The sequence below is a fragment of the Ochotona curzoniae genome, unplaced genomic scaffold (genome assembly GCF_017591425.1).
Source record: "Ochotona curzoniae isolate NIBS_2020 unplaced genomic scaffold, NIBS_Ocur_1.0 contig_64, whole genome shotgun sequence".
Taxonomy (NCBI): Eukaryota; Metazoa; Chordata; class Mammalia; order Lagomorpha; family Ochotonidae; genus Ochotona; species Ochotona curzoniae.
The window spans coordinates 47765224-47784131 of NW_024466502.1; the positions used below are offsets into that span (position 1 = coordinate 47765224).

Genomic DNA, 18908 nt, shown 5'->3' on the forward strand with positions numbered 1-18908 from the left:
TCTTCTTGAATACTCTTGACTGTACATGACCGAATTCCCTCCTCTGATTTTTTGAAATAAACTGCCCTTCCTACATAAAATAAAGTGATCATTGGTGTTAAGACTCAAAGCAAAGCCAAACAACACTCACCAGCAAAAATGGGTTATATCCACAATGGGTGGAAAATTTACTGATGACAAAGATGGCCACTGTTAGAAGTCAGCTGTAAACTTTCCAAAGCCTGCATTCTCTCAGGTAGTAAGGATACTTACGATCAACTCGATGTCACCATCTGAGCCTGTGATGTCCTCCATGACTGTAGCCTCAAAGCCAAGGTCCTGGATGAGCTGAGCTATCCCGGAGGGCTGGATGACTTCCGGGTTGTACTTGATTTCAGCTTTTCCCGCCATCAATGCAACGAGCACAGATAGAACACCTGAAACCAAAAGGTCATGGTTATAGCACTCTGGGCAAGGCCCCAGAGAGGGTGTGGCCAACAGAACCTAATAAAGACACCTCGAGAAAAATGGTTCTGAAACCAATCACAATACATGACCCCTAACCCAGACCAATTGATCAGACATATTTTTTGAAAATTGCCAAAGTGAATCTAATACATGGTCAGGTTTGAGAATTATTTCTAGAGCAATACTCTCCAAACTGTACGAGTCAAATAGGTCACCTAAGGATCTTGCTGGACCAGACTCTGGCACACTCGATCTGGGTGATGTGATGTAGCCAGCAGAGTAAATCGCTAGAAGATCCCAAAATAAATCCAGGCACTGGATATTGTCTGCTGCTATCACCTAGCGTCACAGAAAGGAGATAACGTACTTTTCTCTCCAAACCTGAAATTTTTCAAAAGAGGTTCTCCTTATCCCTTTTCAGTTTCTAATGGTTTTTGAGGAGTAAAAAAAAAAACAGAAATCTCACAGACTACCTTGGTTATACTATTATGTTAGTTTAAGAGAGTTAAATGACAGGCATGATCTACTTTAGACAGTACGGCAGGAGGGATAAAATGAGGCATGAAAGTCAGCACAGAAGCATGGGCACTAAAAGATTATAGGTTAACTGAAGCTATAGTGCATAAAGAACAAGAAGCTGGAAGAACATCACCCCTGAATTTAGCTGATTCTAATAGCGTAGGGAGGTGAGGAAGCAAAGAGCATGAAAGGTAGATACATACCAAGCAAAAGATTAAGATAAGACTTTGGTTGAACTTTCAGGTTTAGGGGACAGTGCTGGGGGCTGGTGTCAAGGCACAGCGCTTTAAGCTGCCACCTGTGACACCACATCACATCTGCGTGCTGGTTTAAGTCCTGGTTGCTCCACTTCCAATTCAGCTCCCTGCTAATGTGCCTGGGAAAGCAGAACAAGATAACCCAAGTACTTAGGCCCCTATCACCCACATGGGAAACCCAGCAGGAGTTCCAAGCTCCTGCCTTCATTCTCCTCAATGTGGCCATTTGGGAAATAAACCAACAGATAGGAGGTATCTCTCCCTGTTACTCTCTCCTCCCAGGCCCCTGTCATTCTCTCTCTCCCATTCACACACACATAAACACACATACACATGGTCTGCATTTCAAACAAATAAGTAAGCCTTTTTTTTTTCCAAAGAGGAAAACAAAGAGACAGTATTAGAAATACAGTTTGGAAGACAAAACCTTGACAATTTTACAATCCTCTATGGTTTACAAGCACAATAGGACAACTAATCGAAATTGAAAGTCCTCCACAAAATGTAAATAATTTACTCATTTTATAGAAAGGAAGGAAGGAAGAAAATATACGATAATATGGGGAAGAGTTAACTGAAAAGACTAACCAGAGACTCTGCCTTTAAATTGGACTTGTCATGGCTAACTTGGAGATATCATCTAGCCAAGAATGTTAACAGCTCAGGCCAAGCATAGAGCCTAATGGCTAAAGTCCTTGGCTTGCACATGGCAGGATCCCATATGGGCTCTGGTTTGTGTCTTGGTGGTCCTGCTTCCCATCCAGCTCCCTGCTTGTGGCCTGGGAAAGCAGTCAAGGGCAGTCCAAAGCTTTGGGACCCTGCACCCATGTGGGAGACCCAGAAGAGCATCCAGGCTCCTAGCTGCAGCCGTTGCAGCCACTTGGGAAGTGAATCGTTGGACAGAAGATCTTCCTCTCTATCTCTCCTCCTCTCTGTATATCTGACTTTCCAATGAAAATGAAAATAAATCTTTAAAAAAAAAAAAAAGAATGCCAACAGCTCAAGAACTTCAGACAAAGATCTGTAATGGCATATGATGGACTTGTGACCAACTATCGGGGCTGTTGAGAAACACAGTTAAAGAAGTAGGGAGGACCGACAGCCTCTACGCAGCATTGCCAAGTTCCACAAGGGTGTAGCTCTCTTACCAGCTTCTTTCTGAAGATTTCTTTCGATGTTAGATACACAGGATGCACAGGTCATGCCTCTGATCTGTATAAAGCATTTTTGTGGAGCCACTGTTGATGTGGACGATGGGGACTTTGATGAGCGGCCAGGGTGTTGGTTTTCAGGGTGCTCCCCATTGGGGACAGCAAGCTCTGACACGGACACAGGTGCAGCATTTTTAGTTTGCACGGTGGAACTCTCAACAGCAAGGCTGGCTGAGTCACTTTCTAGGATAAAATATCAGAAATAACTCAAATTAGAAGAACAAAGAATAGTATTATTTCTTTTCAGAACCAGGAGGTACAAGCCAGACATTTAGATTAAAGCTCCTAGGAAAGCCACAGTGGGGTCAGTGTATTTCTGAATATCCCCATAATAAGACAGAGGTATACATTCACAGATACCCGACAATATAACAGGATTTCAAGAATGATTACAAAGAATAGGTCAAATGTTCAACTTAGATAGCGATGACAGCAGTGATAACTCACAGGCATTCTGCTAAGCACTTATGTGTATGATCTCCTTTAATTCTTACAGTGACCCTACATGGTGACTGTGTATCTCCACCTCAGAGATGAGGAAATGAGTCACAAGCAGTTCATTAGCCTCCAAATAGTGACATTCGTGTCTAAGAAATGTCTGCTTACTCCAGAGTCCAGCCCTTTTGCAACAACTACATTCTAGTTGGCACAGATTACATTTCTTCCCCATGAAAATCACACCATTATGGGTTGGCCTGCCCTTTTATTGTTGTTTGTAGAAGTTCTAGATATACTCAAGATATGAATGCCTTGTCGTTTGTACACACTGCAAACAGCTCCTCCCAGGCTGTGGTTTGTGTTCTTTTTCCTAATGGTATCTTGATCAAAAGAAGTTCTTAATGTTAATAAAGCCTAATGTGCCAGCCTTTTAATAAAGAAACTAGCACTTTTTATGCTACCTTAACAGACTGCACACCCAAACACTGGGAAAATATTCATGGTACTATCTTCTAAACGCTCAACTATTTTAACCAGCATCCACATTCAACTCTTTGACACATTCCCATTGTATATCTGTGCTGAGGTAAGAGTTAAGGTGAATCTCTTTCCAGCTGACTATGTGAATGGTTATCCCAATCATCCAGCACCACAGGCTGAAAAGACCCAGTCCCTGTGGCACTTTTGCTGCCCTCTGTGTCCCTGTGGCACTTTTGTCATAGATCAGGGAAGCCACATAGGTCGGCACTTATTTCTAGGCTCATTGACCTTATCTACCCTTTTGCCAGTACCACATTGTCTGCCTGTCTCTCTAATGCATAATTTACTCAGAATAAGATGCATAGAGACAATGAGATGGTGCAGCAAGTAAAGCCGCCACTGGCAATGCCAGCATCTTAAATGGGCTCTACTTCCAATTCAGATCCCTGCTAATAGGCTGGGAATATTAGTGGAAGACGGTCCAAGTGCTTGGGGCCAGGCCATTTACATGGAAGATCCAAAAAAAGCCCCTGGCTTCCGGCTTCAGCCTGCCAGAGCCTCAGCCCTTATCTGAAATCATATCTTTCAAGTAAATAAAAATAAATTAAAATAATAATAATAATCACAGGAGCCAATATGGTGACATAATAGGCTAACACTTCACCTATGGCACCAGTTTCTGACTGACCCTTCTATTTCTGATCCAGCTACCTGCTAATGGCCTGGGGAGGTAATGGAGGATGGATCAAGACCTCGGGTCCCTGTGCCCATGTGAGATACCCAAAAGAAGCTCCTGGCTTTGGACCACCCCAGCTCTGGCCATTGCAGCTATTTGAGAAGTGAACCAACAGATGGGCTATCTCTCTCTGTAACTATGACTTTAAAGGAAAATAAACAGATCTTTTTTTCAGTTGTAATTTGGCCTCATTATCATACTCAAATGCGAAAGCCCACTGACTCCATCACCAAGCCAAGCGCACCGTCAACCCCTCTGGCACAGACCTCCTCCACACAGTGGCCTTTCAGAACCCCTCCTTCCCGATACAGAGATTATCACATTACCCAGGTTCACTCTGCGGACTTTGTTGTTGTTCAAAATGATTCTTTCTTTAGATCTCAAAGTTGAAAAATCTATTTTGTGGCTATGAGCTTCAAACACCCCTCCTCCCCTACCCATTACTCTTGTGCACATGTTCAACCTTCCCTTTCTCAGCCCTTCAGCTGCCTGCTGGATTTACCTGTGTCTTTATCTAAAATCCAGCTAAATTCTAGACTTCCTGGAGAGTATTAAAGTTGAAAACAATCACAAAATCCTTACAAAGCAATGATACTGGATCCTTTCTCAATTTATGCTAATGTGACAAGTGGCTATGCAAGCATGGGAATTCAACTTCTACTTTTATATTTATTTATTTATTTGGAAGTCAGAGTTATAGGAAGAGGGAGAAGGAGAGAGAGCATGTGAGAAAGAGAAAGGGAGAGCTCTTCCATCTGTTTGTTCATTCCCCAAGTGACTACAATTTCCAGGGTGAAGCCAAGCAGAAGCCAGAAGCTTCATTTGGGTCTCCTGTATGTGTGTAGGAGGCGCACTGACCCAAGCACTTGGACCATCTTCCACTGCTTTTTCCAGGCCATTAATAGGGAGCTGAATCAGACTGAAGCTACCAGGACACAACAGGCACCCATAAGGGACACTGGCATTGCAAGCAGCAGCTTTACCTGCTCTACCACAATATCAACCTCAATTTTGCTTTTGAAAGTCAGTTTGCTATTATCAAAAATTGTGACCTAAACTGCTTGGCACTTAACAGATTTTTTTTTTTAACTTAAAAAGGCAGATATATACAGAGAGAAAGAATGACAGAGAGAAAGATCTTCCATCCACTGGTTCATTCCCCAACTGGCCGCAATGGCTGGAGCTGAGCCTATCCAAAGCCAGGAGCCAGGAGCTTCTTCCAGGTCTCCCCTGCAAGTGCAGGGTCCCAAGGTTTTGGGTTGTCCTCAACTGCTTTCCCAGGCCACAAGCAAGGAGCTGGATGGCAAATGGAACAGTCGGGACATGAACAGTCACCCCAAATGGAGGGATCCCGGAGGATGCAAGTCAAGGATTTCTCTACTAGCTTACTGTGCTGGGCCCAACAGAGCCTAATTTTTTAGTAATTAGGTAAATGCCTCGATTTAGCCTCAATGTTAACCCATCAATGTTATTTATAATCACATATACACAGACTAGATGGGAGCAGTGGCTGGAAGAAACTGAAGAAACAACAGGAGGTCCCTGTGATCAAATGCTACGTAGCTCCTAAAGGTGAGACTGCAGACACTCTCACAGATGTAAAGATCTGCTTGTGATGAAGCACAGACTGCAGAGGAGGCTACAGGTCAATATACAGCACAAACCTACACACTGCTAAATACAAGGAAACATATTTAGCAAAGTCTGTAGGACCTCAGCTGAAAATAAGGAAGTGGGCCATGAGGATTACAGAGTGGGCACAGGGTACAAAAAGAAAGCCTGATACGGGGAAGATAGGGGCAGAGAAAGTTAGTGTGTGAGGGAGGAAGCTTCCAGACTTCTGAAAGACTTTACCTCTGGTCTCTGTTTGTTTTAAGATGTACTCTGTTTATACAAAAAGCAGTAGCAGAGGAAAAGATAGAGAAATCTTCTGTCTGGTCTGCTCGTTTACTCCATAAATATCTACAACAGTAAGGGCTGGGCTAGGCTGTGGCTTCATCCAGGTCTCCTACTTTGAGTGCAGATCCCAAACGCTTATTCTTCCCTCTGTTGCTTTTCCCAGGGCATGAGCGGGCAGCTGGATCAGACATAGAGCAGCTGGGCCTCAACCCAGCACCCCTATGGGAAGCCGGCACTGCAGGCAGCAGTCTAACTTATTATGCCACACAGGACTTCCCCTTTTACAATGTGAAATGGGAGGGTATCAGCAAAGCAATAGTAAACAGCTCTGAATGCTGGGTAAGGCACAGACTACAGAGCTGACAGGCAGAAAGCAGAGACACCAGTTGAGGACCTCTTTCAGGACTGAAGGAAGCAAGAAGTGGTTTTGAACCACTGATCCTGGCCTTTCTGAGCTCCTGTCACTCACACCTGATGTTCCCTCTCTGCCATGTAGTGCACCCAGCAGACTCCTGCCTGCAGCAGTGTTTATCTCTCTGGTGCACAGACCTGCCCAAACCTGATGAAACAGTACCACCCCAGTCCAGATCCAATACCACGTCTACCATCAACCCCACTGACAGATGCAACATTTCCTCATTTCTGAAGCCCGAGCACTTTATTTTTTCCTTGTTGATTTTAGCCTAACACTTCCTGGTTGATGAGTTTCTGTGACCTGCTTTGCCTTGTGAGTGTGAACCACACACGGGAAGGTGCACTTCACACAACATCAGGGACTCGGCAGACCCTCAGGACATGGCCGGATGAAGGAATGATGAATGATGAATACATCAATGGGTGACATCATCTGTTTGTCATGATGGTTGGCCCACCTCCCCTTTCACTACAATTCTGTATTCATTCACGCACTCACTCAAAAAAATATTCACCATGTAAACCAATAAACAAATGCAGAGCTCTCTCCTAGGTAAAAGCAGGTCTAACTGTAGTTTTAGTTAAGTAAAATCCAGTAGCTGCCATTGGTCTGCCTGCTCTCAAACTGTTCCTCTTCTCCTGGTTGAGCTATCACAGAGGGCCAACCCTAAACACACTGTTCCCAGGCCCTCTTGCCAACTGAGATCTGATTCAATTTGGCCCATGGGAGGTAACAAACAGGAACCTGTAGGGCAGAAAAGGATCAAAACCAAGCTGTTTGCCCATCTATCTACAGAGACCCCCAGCTCCCACAAATGGGCTCTTTCTTCCTGGGCCCACAAGGTCTGGTTCCTAGCAGGAAACCTAAGCCACCAGGTTCTGGTAGCTCCTTTGCACAAACACTCTAGACCTGGAGACAGTGGGTGATGGCTCAAGTAATTGGGTCTCTGTCACCCTTTGTGGAAGACTCAGATGAAGGTTGTGACTCCCACTTTCTGCCTGGCAAAAACCCGACTGTTAGGGGCATTCGGGGCTTGAAACTGTGGTGGAAGATCTGCCTATAACTCTGCTTTCCAAATTGGAAAAAGAAGATAGTTACCTGTGCACTAATGGTTTATCCTAAATTAAAGTTGCCAGACAAAATACAGGACACGTGGGTTCAGTGCAACAGTCTAGTGGTTAAATCCTCACCTTGCCAGGATCACACATAGGTACCAGTTCTTGTCCAATATGTTCCACTTCCCATCCAGCTCCCTGCTTGTGGCCTAAGAAAGCAGTGGAGAATAGCTCAAAGACCTAGGATTCTGAACCCACATGGGAGACCTTGAGGAAGCTCCTGGCTTCAGATTGGGACAGTTCCAATTATTGTGGCTAATTGGGGAGTGAACCAGCAGATGGAAGATCTTTGTCTGTCCTTCTCTCTATAAATCTGACTTTAAAATAAAAAGAAATAAATCTTTAAAAAAAAAAATACAGCATAGTAGCCTAGCAGGTAAAGTCCTTGCATTGCACACACAGGAATCCCTTATGGGCACAAGCTCTAATCCCAGTAGCTCCACTTCCCATCCAGCTCCCTGCTTGTGGCCTGGGAAAGCAGTTGAGGATGACCCAAAGCCTTGGGACCCTGCCCCCACGTGGGAGACCCAGAAGAGGCTCAGTTCCAGCCATTATGGCCAATTAGGGAGTGAATCAACGGATGGCAGTTCTTACTCTCTATATATCTGACTTTTCAATAAAAATAAATAAAAATCTTTAAAAAAAAAAGGACACCCACATAACCTGATTTTTAGATAATTTTTAGTAATAGTATATGTCAAATATTACACAGGACATTTACAGTATAAAACATTTATTATTATTTATCCAAAATTCAAATGGAAGTGGATGTCAAATCTTTATTTGCTAAATCTGATACTCTAAGTACCTCTTGAGCTAATTGTAATTTCATGTTTCTGCCCCATCCCCCCAAAATAATCACTTTTTTCCTCCTTTGGTTTAATCAGTCAAATATATTTATTCTGTATTATGTAATTTAGTGTTTGTTTCCAATACCCATTGCTTGACTGTACTGTTCTAAGACTTAATCTCACACAAATACAGATATGGATCATACACGGCATTTCTTTTGTCCTATTATATTTTCTGTATTGATTTTTGCTTTAGAAAAAAAAAAGTCTCCTTCCTGAAACCTGGTACAAAAGACAAAGAATGTGGCTGAGCCACTGCATAAGACTTCCCCACTCCCTTCAACAGAGGGTGTGCTGTGTGTACAGAGGGAAGGCAGGGAAGAGTCACAATGCAGTGAACCTGTCAAGGATGTAAATTTTATCTCAAGGGGCACAAAAAGAATGGCATGTGAAAAAGCTGGAGCCAGAAGCAGCTCTTCCTGGTGGTGGGCCTGCCACTCACCTCCTTCCCACAGACCCAAAGCTGCTAAGGCAGGCCACATCCTGGGCCAGCCCACAGGTCCACAGGGATGGACAGGGGCAACACACTTCAAAGACGGTTCCATCCAGAGTTGTTTCTCACAAAAAAGCATTCCTTGCTTCCTGATCCTCAGCCTCTCATCTACTGGGGTCCGTGCAGTGGATGTGGATGACACGAAGGTGTGAAGAGAACAGCTCTCCTGTTGGCAGGGCCACGAGGAGTAAGGCCGGACGGATGTCTCTCCAACCAATCACTTCAACACAGTCTCACTCCCTTTATGCATGGACAAAAAAGCACCCCACTAAGAATTCTGTAACTTATTGAGGCATTGTTGTTTGTCCCTGTGAGATGGTTTGACAACCGATGAGAGCTTGGGAGCTAATGTTGCTGATAATGTCTTGGTGGGTGGGCCTTTAACCACAAACAGGAGTACAATTAAGCCCTGGACATCTTATTATATGTCTACTCACTGCCCTGAAATCTGGTCCAGACATTTAGCATGCCTTCTGGAAAATGGCCTGGTAAGAATCTTATAAACTAATGGAGGTGATGGGAGTATGAGCTGAAATTGCTATGGAAAAAAATAGTTACTGTGACCCTAAAGGTTAGCCTGGCTTTGCAACTCTTTAGAGCATAGAAAATTTAGCTTTTTTTTTTTTTATTCACTTTTATAATTTTTTTTAACTAGAGGAATTTGGGGGTGATTTTTTAGTATTATAGAGACACGCTTTTAATTATTGTTTGACAGTTTATGGGGTTGTAGAGCCTGCAGTTGAAGGGGGATTTAATGTTTGAAATTTCGTCTTGGATCTTTACACTTTTCCCCTTTTAATGTATTTCTCCCATTAAGTGATAAATTGTAGAAACAGAAATATTAGTGGGAATGTATTATTAATTAGTAGGTAACCACATGTGCCTTGTCCTTGGAGTCCTGTCTGTCTGTCACCTAATGGCTACTAATGAAGAATGAACAATGGCTTGCTTTGAAAAACTGATTATAGTAACTCACAGAATTATCTTTACCAGCACCTGATTGACCATGAAGTAAAAATTAATTAATTAATTGAACATCTGTGCAGGGGGCTTAGTTCTGAAGTTAAAGACAGTAAAAGCAGGGCCTGGTGGCGTGCCCTAGCGGCTAAAGTCCTCGCCTTGAATGCGCCAGGATCCCATATGAGTGCCAGTTCTAATCCTGGCAGCCCTGCTTCCCATCCAGCTCCCTGCTTGTGGCCTGGGAAAGCAGTCAACGACAGCTCAAAGCCTTGGGATCCTGCACCCGTATGGGAGATCCGGAAGAGGCTCCTGGCTCCTGGCTTTGATTTGGTTCAGCTCCAACCATTGCAGCCACTTGGGAAGTGAATCAATGGATGGAAGATCTTCTCTGTCTCTCCTCCTCTCTATATATCTGACTTTGCAATAAAAATAAATAAATCTTTAAAAAATATATAGTAAAATCAAACGTTTGTGCAGAGGTTTGTGATGTGTCTAATAAAAAGGACAGCTTCTTCTTGAGCTGTTATAAGAGGGCACCAAGTGACAATGTCCATGTCTTTCCTCATCGCCAACTCCACACACCCTTTTTGAGCTCCAAACTCGGCCTCTGGCACTCAGCCACTTCTCCCTGGCTATTGCCCTCCAAATTCTCCCTGCCCCCAGCTGCTGGCCGTCTTCACTCCCACCGTCCTCCCCACAATGCAGGTCAGCAGTGTTGAGACAGCCGAGCCTCGGCAGCCCCCCTGTAACTTCTGGAGTCTGAGAGAGGTTCCCCCTCTGCACATGCCTCCTCCACCTGCTGCTCTTTTTCCACACTCTGCCTGGACACCTCCTACACCAAGACTTGCATCTCCAGCCTGCACAGTCCTCCAGCATCTCGGTGGGGAGTCCCCCTCAAGGCTCTGTCCTTCCTCCGGGACTCCCCCGCCACACACATTCCTTAACCTGAGCCCGTGCTGGGCAGATCTGACCTCCTGTATGTCTTTCATATCCACTTCTTGCTCTCCAGCCCCACATCATCTCTCACTCAGTACCACATGGCATCACTGCCTCTAGGCATACTGCACCCTAACACCAGACTAGTCTTCATTTTAGGAGTCTGACCCAGGCTTCCTCTGTTTAAAATTCACCTGCATCTATGATGGATATATGACTGTGTAAGAAGAACTATATGTTAGTAATGATATAGAGGAACTAGGTGGGGGGGAGGGAGTTGGGGAGGGGATAAGAGAATATGGAACTGTATAATAAAATGATAATAATAATAATAAAATGTTAAAAAAGGTAAAAAAAAAAAAAGAAAGAAATTCACCTGTGTCTACCCTCACATTTATAGGAAAGCCCAAGGAAAGGCCACCAGGGCTAAGGGAGAGCAGGGAACATCACCATTCTGGAATTTGTCTAGTGGCATGACACAGGACCTTGTATTCTGAAGACAGTTAACCTCACAAAGAAAGCAAAGGAATCCATAGTTAACTCCTGACTCAATAGCCCCTTTTCCCAGAGTACTCTCTTAGTGCTGAGCCCAATGCTCTGTTGCTTTTATTAGTTCACATTAATTAGCAGAGAACTCTTAGGGAGTAATAGGGGTTCGTTGGCTACAAAGGGCCTGGTGCTCCCACAGTGCTGATTTTTAAGATACAAACTCAGAATTCTCTTAGAAAAGCTCAAGTCTGAGGAGTCTGGCATTAAGTCCCAGATACATGAGAGTCAAAAACATTGCAAAATCCATTCCCTCTATTCTGACAAATTTAAACATAAGATAAAAGATTGCCAAATTTTACTCAATTGTGAACTTGCTAAAGCAGTGAGCAGGCCTGAAACTGGTTACAATACAGAGAGAAAAGGTGAGCCCTGGACATGCTTGTAACAAACATCAGCTACATACCAGGAACGACTGAAGCCTCAAATCCCATGTCTTCCACAGCAGCTCTAATCTCTTCTGGGCTTATTACAGAGGGCTCATAGAAAACTGTCCCAGTCCCTTCAGCCAAAGAGATTGATATTCGCTGCACCCCTTCCCGCTGGGAGATCACACCTTCGATGGACTGGGCACAGGACATACAGGTCATGCCAGCAATGGTGAGCATCACGGTACTGCATGCACCCTGTACCTGGTTTCTCTGGGGGGAGTCAAGAGAATGACCACTGGAAGTCCTATTCTCCATCCCACTCACTTCTGCTCCATCTGAAAGAAAAACTTTGAAGTTGCCAGGTGGAAGTGCTTCAATGGCCTTCTGCAGAGACACCGGGGTGACACGGGAAGGGTCATACCATACTTGCGCAGTTCTGTTCTCCAAGGACACTTGGATATTTTGAACCCCAGGAAGTTGGCCTATATTTTCTTCAATGTTCAAGACACAAGACTTACAGCGCATTCCATCTACTCTCAGGTTCAGGGTGGCACCCTGGCTTCCAGCGTTTCCTGGAATAATAATTCCTGAGGTTTCAGAATTATTACAATTCTGGTTTGTAGAAACTGGAGGTCTCTTGAGGTTAGCTCTTTGCAGCCGTGCAATATCAATTGGTCCCAAGCTTAAGGGAGTCATTTTGTTCTTGATGGCAGCTTCAAATCCCATGTCAATTACATGGTCCCTGAGATCTTCGGGTTGGATAAGGTAAGGCTGGTATGTGATGACTGCCTCCTGGTTGCCAAGGGAGACTCTGACTCTTACTACACCTTGCAGTTTCCCAATCTTGCCTTCGATGGAGCTGACACAGGACTGGCAGGTCATACCCTCCACCCTCAGCTTGACCACAGCCTCCTGAGGAGGCAAAGACCTGGAGGGCCAAGATGCGGCCTTCCCTTCTGTGATACTGGCCTCAAAGCCCATGTCCCCAACATGATGACAAATCTGCTGCAAGCTCATGAGTGATGGTACGTATTTCACAGTTGCATTTCCTTGTTCCAGGGAAACCTTAATGCTCACGATACCTTTCAAACTAGAAATCCTGCCTTCAATGGATTTCACACATGACTGGCAAGTCATGCCCAAAATCCTGATTGTGCCAGTGGTCGTTGGGGAAGGGCACATGTCATCCAGAGTATCTTCAAAACCAACATTGTCAAAGGCAAAACGCTGCTTCATTGCTGCTTCCCAGGTATGAGTGGGCAGAGCCAACTTGGATAAAATCTAAAAGAAAAAGAAATAACATTCTTATACTTAACACTAAATATTTTGTATCACATTTCAGCATGCCTGGCACTGAGAACATGGGAAAACAATGTCAATGTTAAAACACTCCACAGGGATAAGAGCATAATATTCAGAGAAAACTGAAGAAATCACACATCAAACAGGCTCCTGTAATTCCTCTGAGCTCCAACTTTCTGTGACTCTGAACCTAAAAGTTAACTCTACCCATCTTAGTGAAATGTCTTTCTTACCCAGCTAACTTCTAAAGGATTTCTAAAGGACAGACAGAAGACCTAGTGCAGTTTTAAACACAGAACACAGTGTGGCTGGTACAGACGATGGCAGAGAACACAGGAACCTACATGAAAAGGTACAGACAGTAGGAGAGTCTGCCCAACCCCAGCTAAGACCTCCCTGGCAGGGCTTGGTCCTTTCAGCTCAAACTCTGGCAGTCCTGATGAAATGCAAATCCCAGAGAGGAAACCCCTTCATTCCAGGTCTCTTTTTATGCATATCTATCTGATTCTCCTGGCAGGGACTAAATGTATTTAGCTACCTTTGGGCTCAGGCTCAGGCTCTAAATGCTGACCTTCTAGGCCTGAAATGCTGGCAACCCACACAGACCATGTGCCTACATGGAAAGATCTGGAGGTCAGCTCTCTGAGTGATGGAAAATGAGCAACAGTGGTTGGGACAAGGGTGAGGAGGGAAAAGCCGGGAGTGCAGGGGATCAGTTTAACAAGGATTTCTACAGGCTGCCCTGGGCTGAGCATCACTGCCCTCCCACAAGCCCCACAACATGTTCCGGTAGGGCAAATGTCATAACCTAGAATTTCAGGTGCATCGCCACACTTAATGGGTTTGTTTTCTTAATCCACCACAGGTAGAGCAATACTTCCTCATTCCTACACATAACAGTCGGTCTCAGCCATTCTGTTAAGGAGACCAAATCTGTCTTCCATGGGCTTCTGGCCTTGCACTCTCCTAATCACATACAATTTTTATACCAGTTCTATCATACTTCAAAAATTTGGAAACAGAGCTTTATGACACATGATTAAAAGCTTGTTTCTCCCTATTCAGATACAACCTTAACTATCTTCAGATAGATCTCAGTAACTGGCTTGATCTCCACACCCCTGTGCATCAGACACACACCTTTCCAATGGTGACTTTTTGAGCAGCTTCAGGTATATTTCAAGCTATCTACTGCTGAATGACAAATCAAAGGCAGTGGCTTACAATGGCAGCTCACTTTTCTAAATGTTTAAAATGAAAACTATAAATGTTCATTTTGGGATTCACAAAGGAAACTATAAGCTATTCCGGGATTAATAATTTTGGAACTGCAGTGTTTTTTCCTCAACATTCACAGTAGAGGGAAGCATTGTTCTAGCATTTAATGACACTAATTGGGGCCCGGTGCAATGACTCAGTGGCTAAATTCTCACCTTTAATGTGCCAGGATCCCTTACAGGCACTGATTCATGACCTGACTACTCCACCTCCCATCCAGCTCCCTGCCTGTGGCCTGGGGAAGCAGTAGAGGATAGCCCAATGTCTCGGGACCCTGAATCCACCTGGGAGACCTGGAAGAAACTCCTGACTGGGGATAGGTTCAGATCTAGCCATTATAGCCACTTGGGGGGAGTGAAACAGTAGATAAAAGATCTTTCTCTCTCCTTATCTCTATTAATCTGTCTTTCCAATAAAAATAAATAAATCTTTTAAAAAAAGACACCAACTGGGATGGGTACATTCCACACTGATATGCCTAGGTTTAACTTCTGGCTTTAGCTTCTAATTCCAACTTCCGGGAACACACACCCTGAAAAGAAGCAGTGATGGCTCAAGTGACGGTACCTACCACCTAGGTCACAGACCATGACTGAGTTTCTGCTTCTCAGTTTAAACCCAGACCTGCCATGGAAATCCATTACTAGGGGATAAGCTAGTAGATGGGAGCTATACTCAAAATAAATACAAATTTAAAAAAATATTTACAATAGTATCTCCTAAGATAGCAGATTTTTTTAAAGGGGGGATAATTATGTAATTAATGGGATAAATAAAAAATATACTGAAATTATCTGTAGTATAAATATGGAATGATGGAATGTAGTATATAAGGATGGTACGGGAAACCATACTAATGAACAACTGGTTGCTCTCTTCAAAAACCTACTTTAAAAATTTTTTATCTAGGTCAAGAGTTTTTAGGTAGATCAAAGATTGTAGAAAAGAAAATAATAAAATATTAGAAAAAATAGGAAAACAATAGGAAAAATCTAAATACATCAAACAAAACAAAACCAAGAAAATCCAAAGGTTACAAAAGTAAGGACATAATTGACTGAATAAGGAAAAAAATTACTAGAACCAAGTCAAAAGCTAAATAATAAAATGAGGGGGAAGTCTGCTTTAGAGAGCACACATTAAGAGTTCACTTCTTGGGCCTGGCGGCGTGGCCTAGCAGCTAAAGTCCTTGCCTTGAACACACCAGGATCCCATATGGGCACCAGTTCTAATCCTGGCAGCTCCACTTCCCATCCAGCTCCCTGCTTGTGGCCTAGGAAAGCAGTTGAGGACGGCCCAAAGCCTTGGGACCCTGCACCCGCGTGGGAGACTTAGAGGAGGTTCCTGCTTCCTGGCCTCAGATCGGTGTAGCACCAGTTGATGCGGTCACTTGGGGAGTGAATCATCAGACTGAAGATCTTCTCTCTGTTTCTCCTCCTCTCTATATCTGACTTTGCAATAGAAATAAAATAAATCTTAAAAAAAAAAGAGTTCATTTCTTTAACATTGTAGGGCTCCTCCAAAGACAAAAATGATCAACCATTTCACGGAAACAGGACACTTCATCAAAAGAAAATTCAAATAGATTTTAAATAATTAAAATGTTCAAGGAAATGGAACATTACAACCAGTCAGGCTGTCCCCTTTGGACAGAGCAGGTCCCTCCTACACAGGTAGTGGGAACAGAACTTCTCTAGAGGGCAATACCTATTAAAATTACAAATTCATATACTCTTTGAACCAGAAATACTACTTCTAGGGATTTTCCAATAAATACATTGTTCACATGCAAAAGAAAACATGTTAAGATATTAAATGCCAGAAATTGGGGAAATAACCAGTAAGAAGATAACTACACAGTTATACAACAAAATACTATCCAGCTCTTACAGTCAATGAGGTAGCTCTGTACAAAATGAATTAGACTGATATCTGAAATATTATTAAAGTTAAAAAGAAAAGGCACAGCATGTATAGTATATTTGGTATGTGTTTCAGTTACCTATTGCTGTGTGATGATGCAAAGTTAGTGGCTTATAACAGCAGCTCAGTTTCCTAATTTGAACAAAGCTCATCTCTGCTACATACAGCATCATTTGGGGCAGCCTGAATGGGGCTGGCAGTTGTACTTTCAACAAAATCTTTCATTCATCACATGATCACCAAATTGATATTGGCTGACAGCTGGTGGCTCTGGTTCTTATCTGTGTAACTTGCTATATTATTAGGTGAAGACCTCATAGATGACGGCTTCGTAGGTTCTGAGGAGTGTCACAATGGCAAGCATTCCCAGAGTATAAGGTCCACTGTGCAGACAGCAATACAAATTCTCATTGGCCAAAGTCAGTCAATAGGCTGAGCAAGTAAGTTGGTGTGGAACAGAATTACACAGGGTTTGAACACAAGGGGGTATACACAGCTCATGGAGATTGACACCAAGACAAGTCCATCAAAGTTTGCTAACACAATCTGTGTAAATCAAGAGAACAGGGCACAAAGGGACACCTGCACAGACATGGATTAGTTCTAGGAGAACGCTTAAGAAACCAGTACAAAGTTTAAGGAGGTTTGGGCAGCAGAAAGGATCAGCTGGGAAATAACAAAGAGAAAGCTATTTTCACTGTACAACAGTGTACAATGCACATTTATTACCATATTCTAAAAATTATAGTTCAAAATTTTTTATTATTATTTTATTTTGATGATCTTTACATAGTTGATTAGGGCACAAAGAGTCAAAGGCTAGAGGAAAGTGGGTAAAACCACTGTTTCCACATTATTATTTTTTCTTCTGTATGTGGGGTGAGGGGAAAGATAAAAGAAGAAGCCTACCTAGCCTCCCAACCATCCCAGGGTCCCCAATGTAGGGCATGCTCCGAGGGCACTGTTCAAATGGTTTAAATAGTTCAACAGTTCTGAATTGCTGCCAATCTTGCCATTCCAAGCACAATGAAATCTCAAATCCACTGGCTGACATAGTCTACCTTAGAGTCTCCGTTTGCCCAGAATTTAACTGTCAACACATGGCTGGGTAGTTGATAGATTTGTTCTTTCCTCTGTCCTCTGTTGTGGTACCAGCTGTCCTCTGCAGGGTCCTGTTAAATGTTTGAATTAGAGGGTCCTCATTGTGGTGTGGTGGGCTAAGCCATCCTACACGACACCAGCATGCCATGTGAGTGCTGACTGAAGTCCCAGTTACTCCCCTCCAGATCCAGCTCCCTGCTAATACACCTGGAAAGGCAGCAGCTGAAGGTTCAAGTGTTTGGCTCCTGTCACCCACATGAGTATAGCTCTTTGCCCGACCAAGGCCCCATCTCCAGCCCTCCTTTCTGAAGGGGCTCCCCTAGCCAGTTCAGGTTGCTTCCTTACCACACAGCATTAAACAGCACTAACATTGGTCATCCATTCCCAAACCTCACACAAAGGCTGCAATATGTAAGGCAATAGTTTCAACGTTTTAAAGAAATGTTTTCAAGCATTTCCCTCTGGAAAATGTTTCATATGTTACTACTCTTGAAGATTTGGCTAAAAATGCAAATGTTGATCATATATTACACACATGGGCAAGATATGAAAAGCCACATTAAATACTTTTTCACTCAAGTAAAACATGTTATTTTAATTACTGGTTTAATTCAGTTCAAAGAAATGTATTTTAGAAGCACAGCCACTGAGGTTCCCAGTCCAAGGAGTCTGTAGTATGGTTATCATCTTGCCTCTTCCCCACCAAAAAACTTTGACCCCTCAACTTCTTGTAAAAGTTTCTCAAACTGGCAGCCACTAACATAATTCTACACCTCCTGTGACTAAACTTCCCTGGGAAGAAATTTTTAAACAGTCTCTTGGAATTTTCCACAGATTCACAGACAAAATATATTTAATATCTTAAGATAGGTATCTTAAGTACCTATTTATACACTAGTTAAAAACACTTCATAACAAAATGCAGGATATTTAAATACTCAAAAGAAGTTTCTGTCTTCAATATCCAAGCATCAGGTGACTTCAACGTATCCATATTTCAGAAACCTCTTCAAAAAAAAAATCTTCCTGTGGTTTTGGGGACTTTTTACACAAGGAACATAGGAACAAGTCTTAAAGAAGGCAAAGTACTTGAGGAAACTTTCCTTTGCGGATTAACTATCAGATGCCTTCAAAGTACTTTTTTCACCTTGTGTGTCTATGAAATAAACCTCAGACAGACCACCAGCTTTACTTGGCAATGCCACTTAAAGGTGCCACTGTCAAGAAGGGCCTACAAACTCACCAGGGGATTAACAAAACTTATTTGCATGAAAAAAACAGCTTCACTTTGCAGCAACACTGGCAAAAAGTTCATTTAGTTAAATTTCCAGGTTAGTGATATAAGGTAAACATTTAAAAAAATTAAAAAGGAGAAAAAAACCTACTTACATCTAGCTTGCATTTTGGAAAAATCTACACTTCACAGAGGCTTACAAAACACCCTGAAAATAGGAAAGAAGGCCCATCCTTCACTGCAGCTACATCAACCTGAACCCCAACAGGAGACACCAGGAGAAGCCTCTGCTGATGAGAATGGCGGCCAAGAACCTCTGGCTTTTCAGCCTCTCTGCAATTGCACTGACCTGGTTAGAACCTGGTTTGGTTCCATCCCAAACCCTCTGTGGAGATT

General features: G+C 43.2%; 1 protein-coding gene across 1 annotated transcript in view; it reads right to left on the reverse strand.

The window, feature by feature from the left end:
- ATP7B (ATPase copper transporting beta) overlaps window positions 1–18908 on the reverse strand; it is a 61354-nt gene that overhangs the window by 27844 nt on the left and 14602 nt on the right. Inside the window, exons 3-5 of the mRNA XM_040991082.1 lie at window positions 11710–12955; window positions 2372–2617; window positions 253–416 (exon numbers count right to left, since the gene is read on the reverse strand). Of these exons, the coding sequence (XP_040847016.1) occupies window positions 253–416; window positions 2372–2617; window positions 11710–12955 (1656 nt within the window). The remainder of the gene's footprint in view (window positions 1–252; window positions 417–2371; window positions 2618–11709; window positions 12956–18908) is intronic.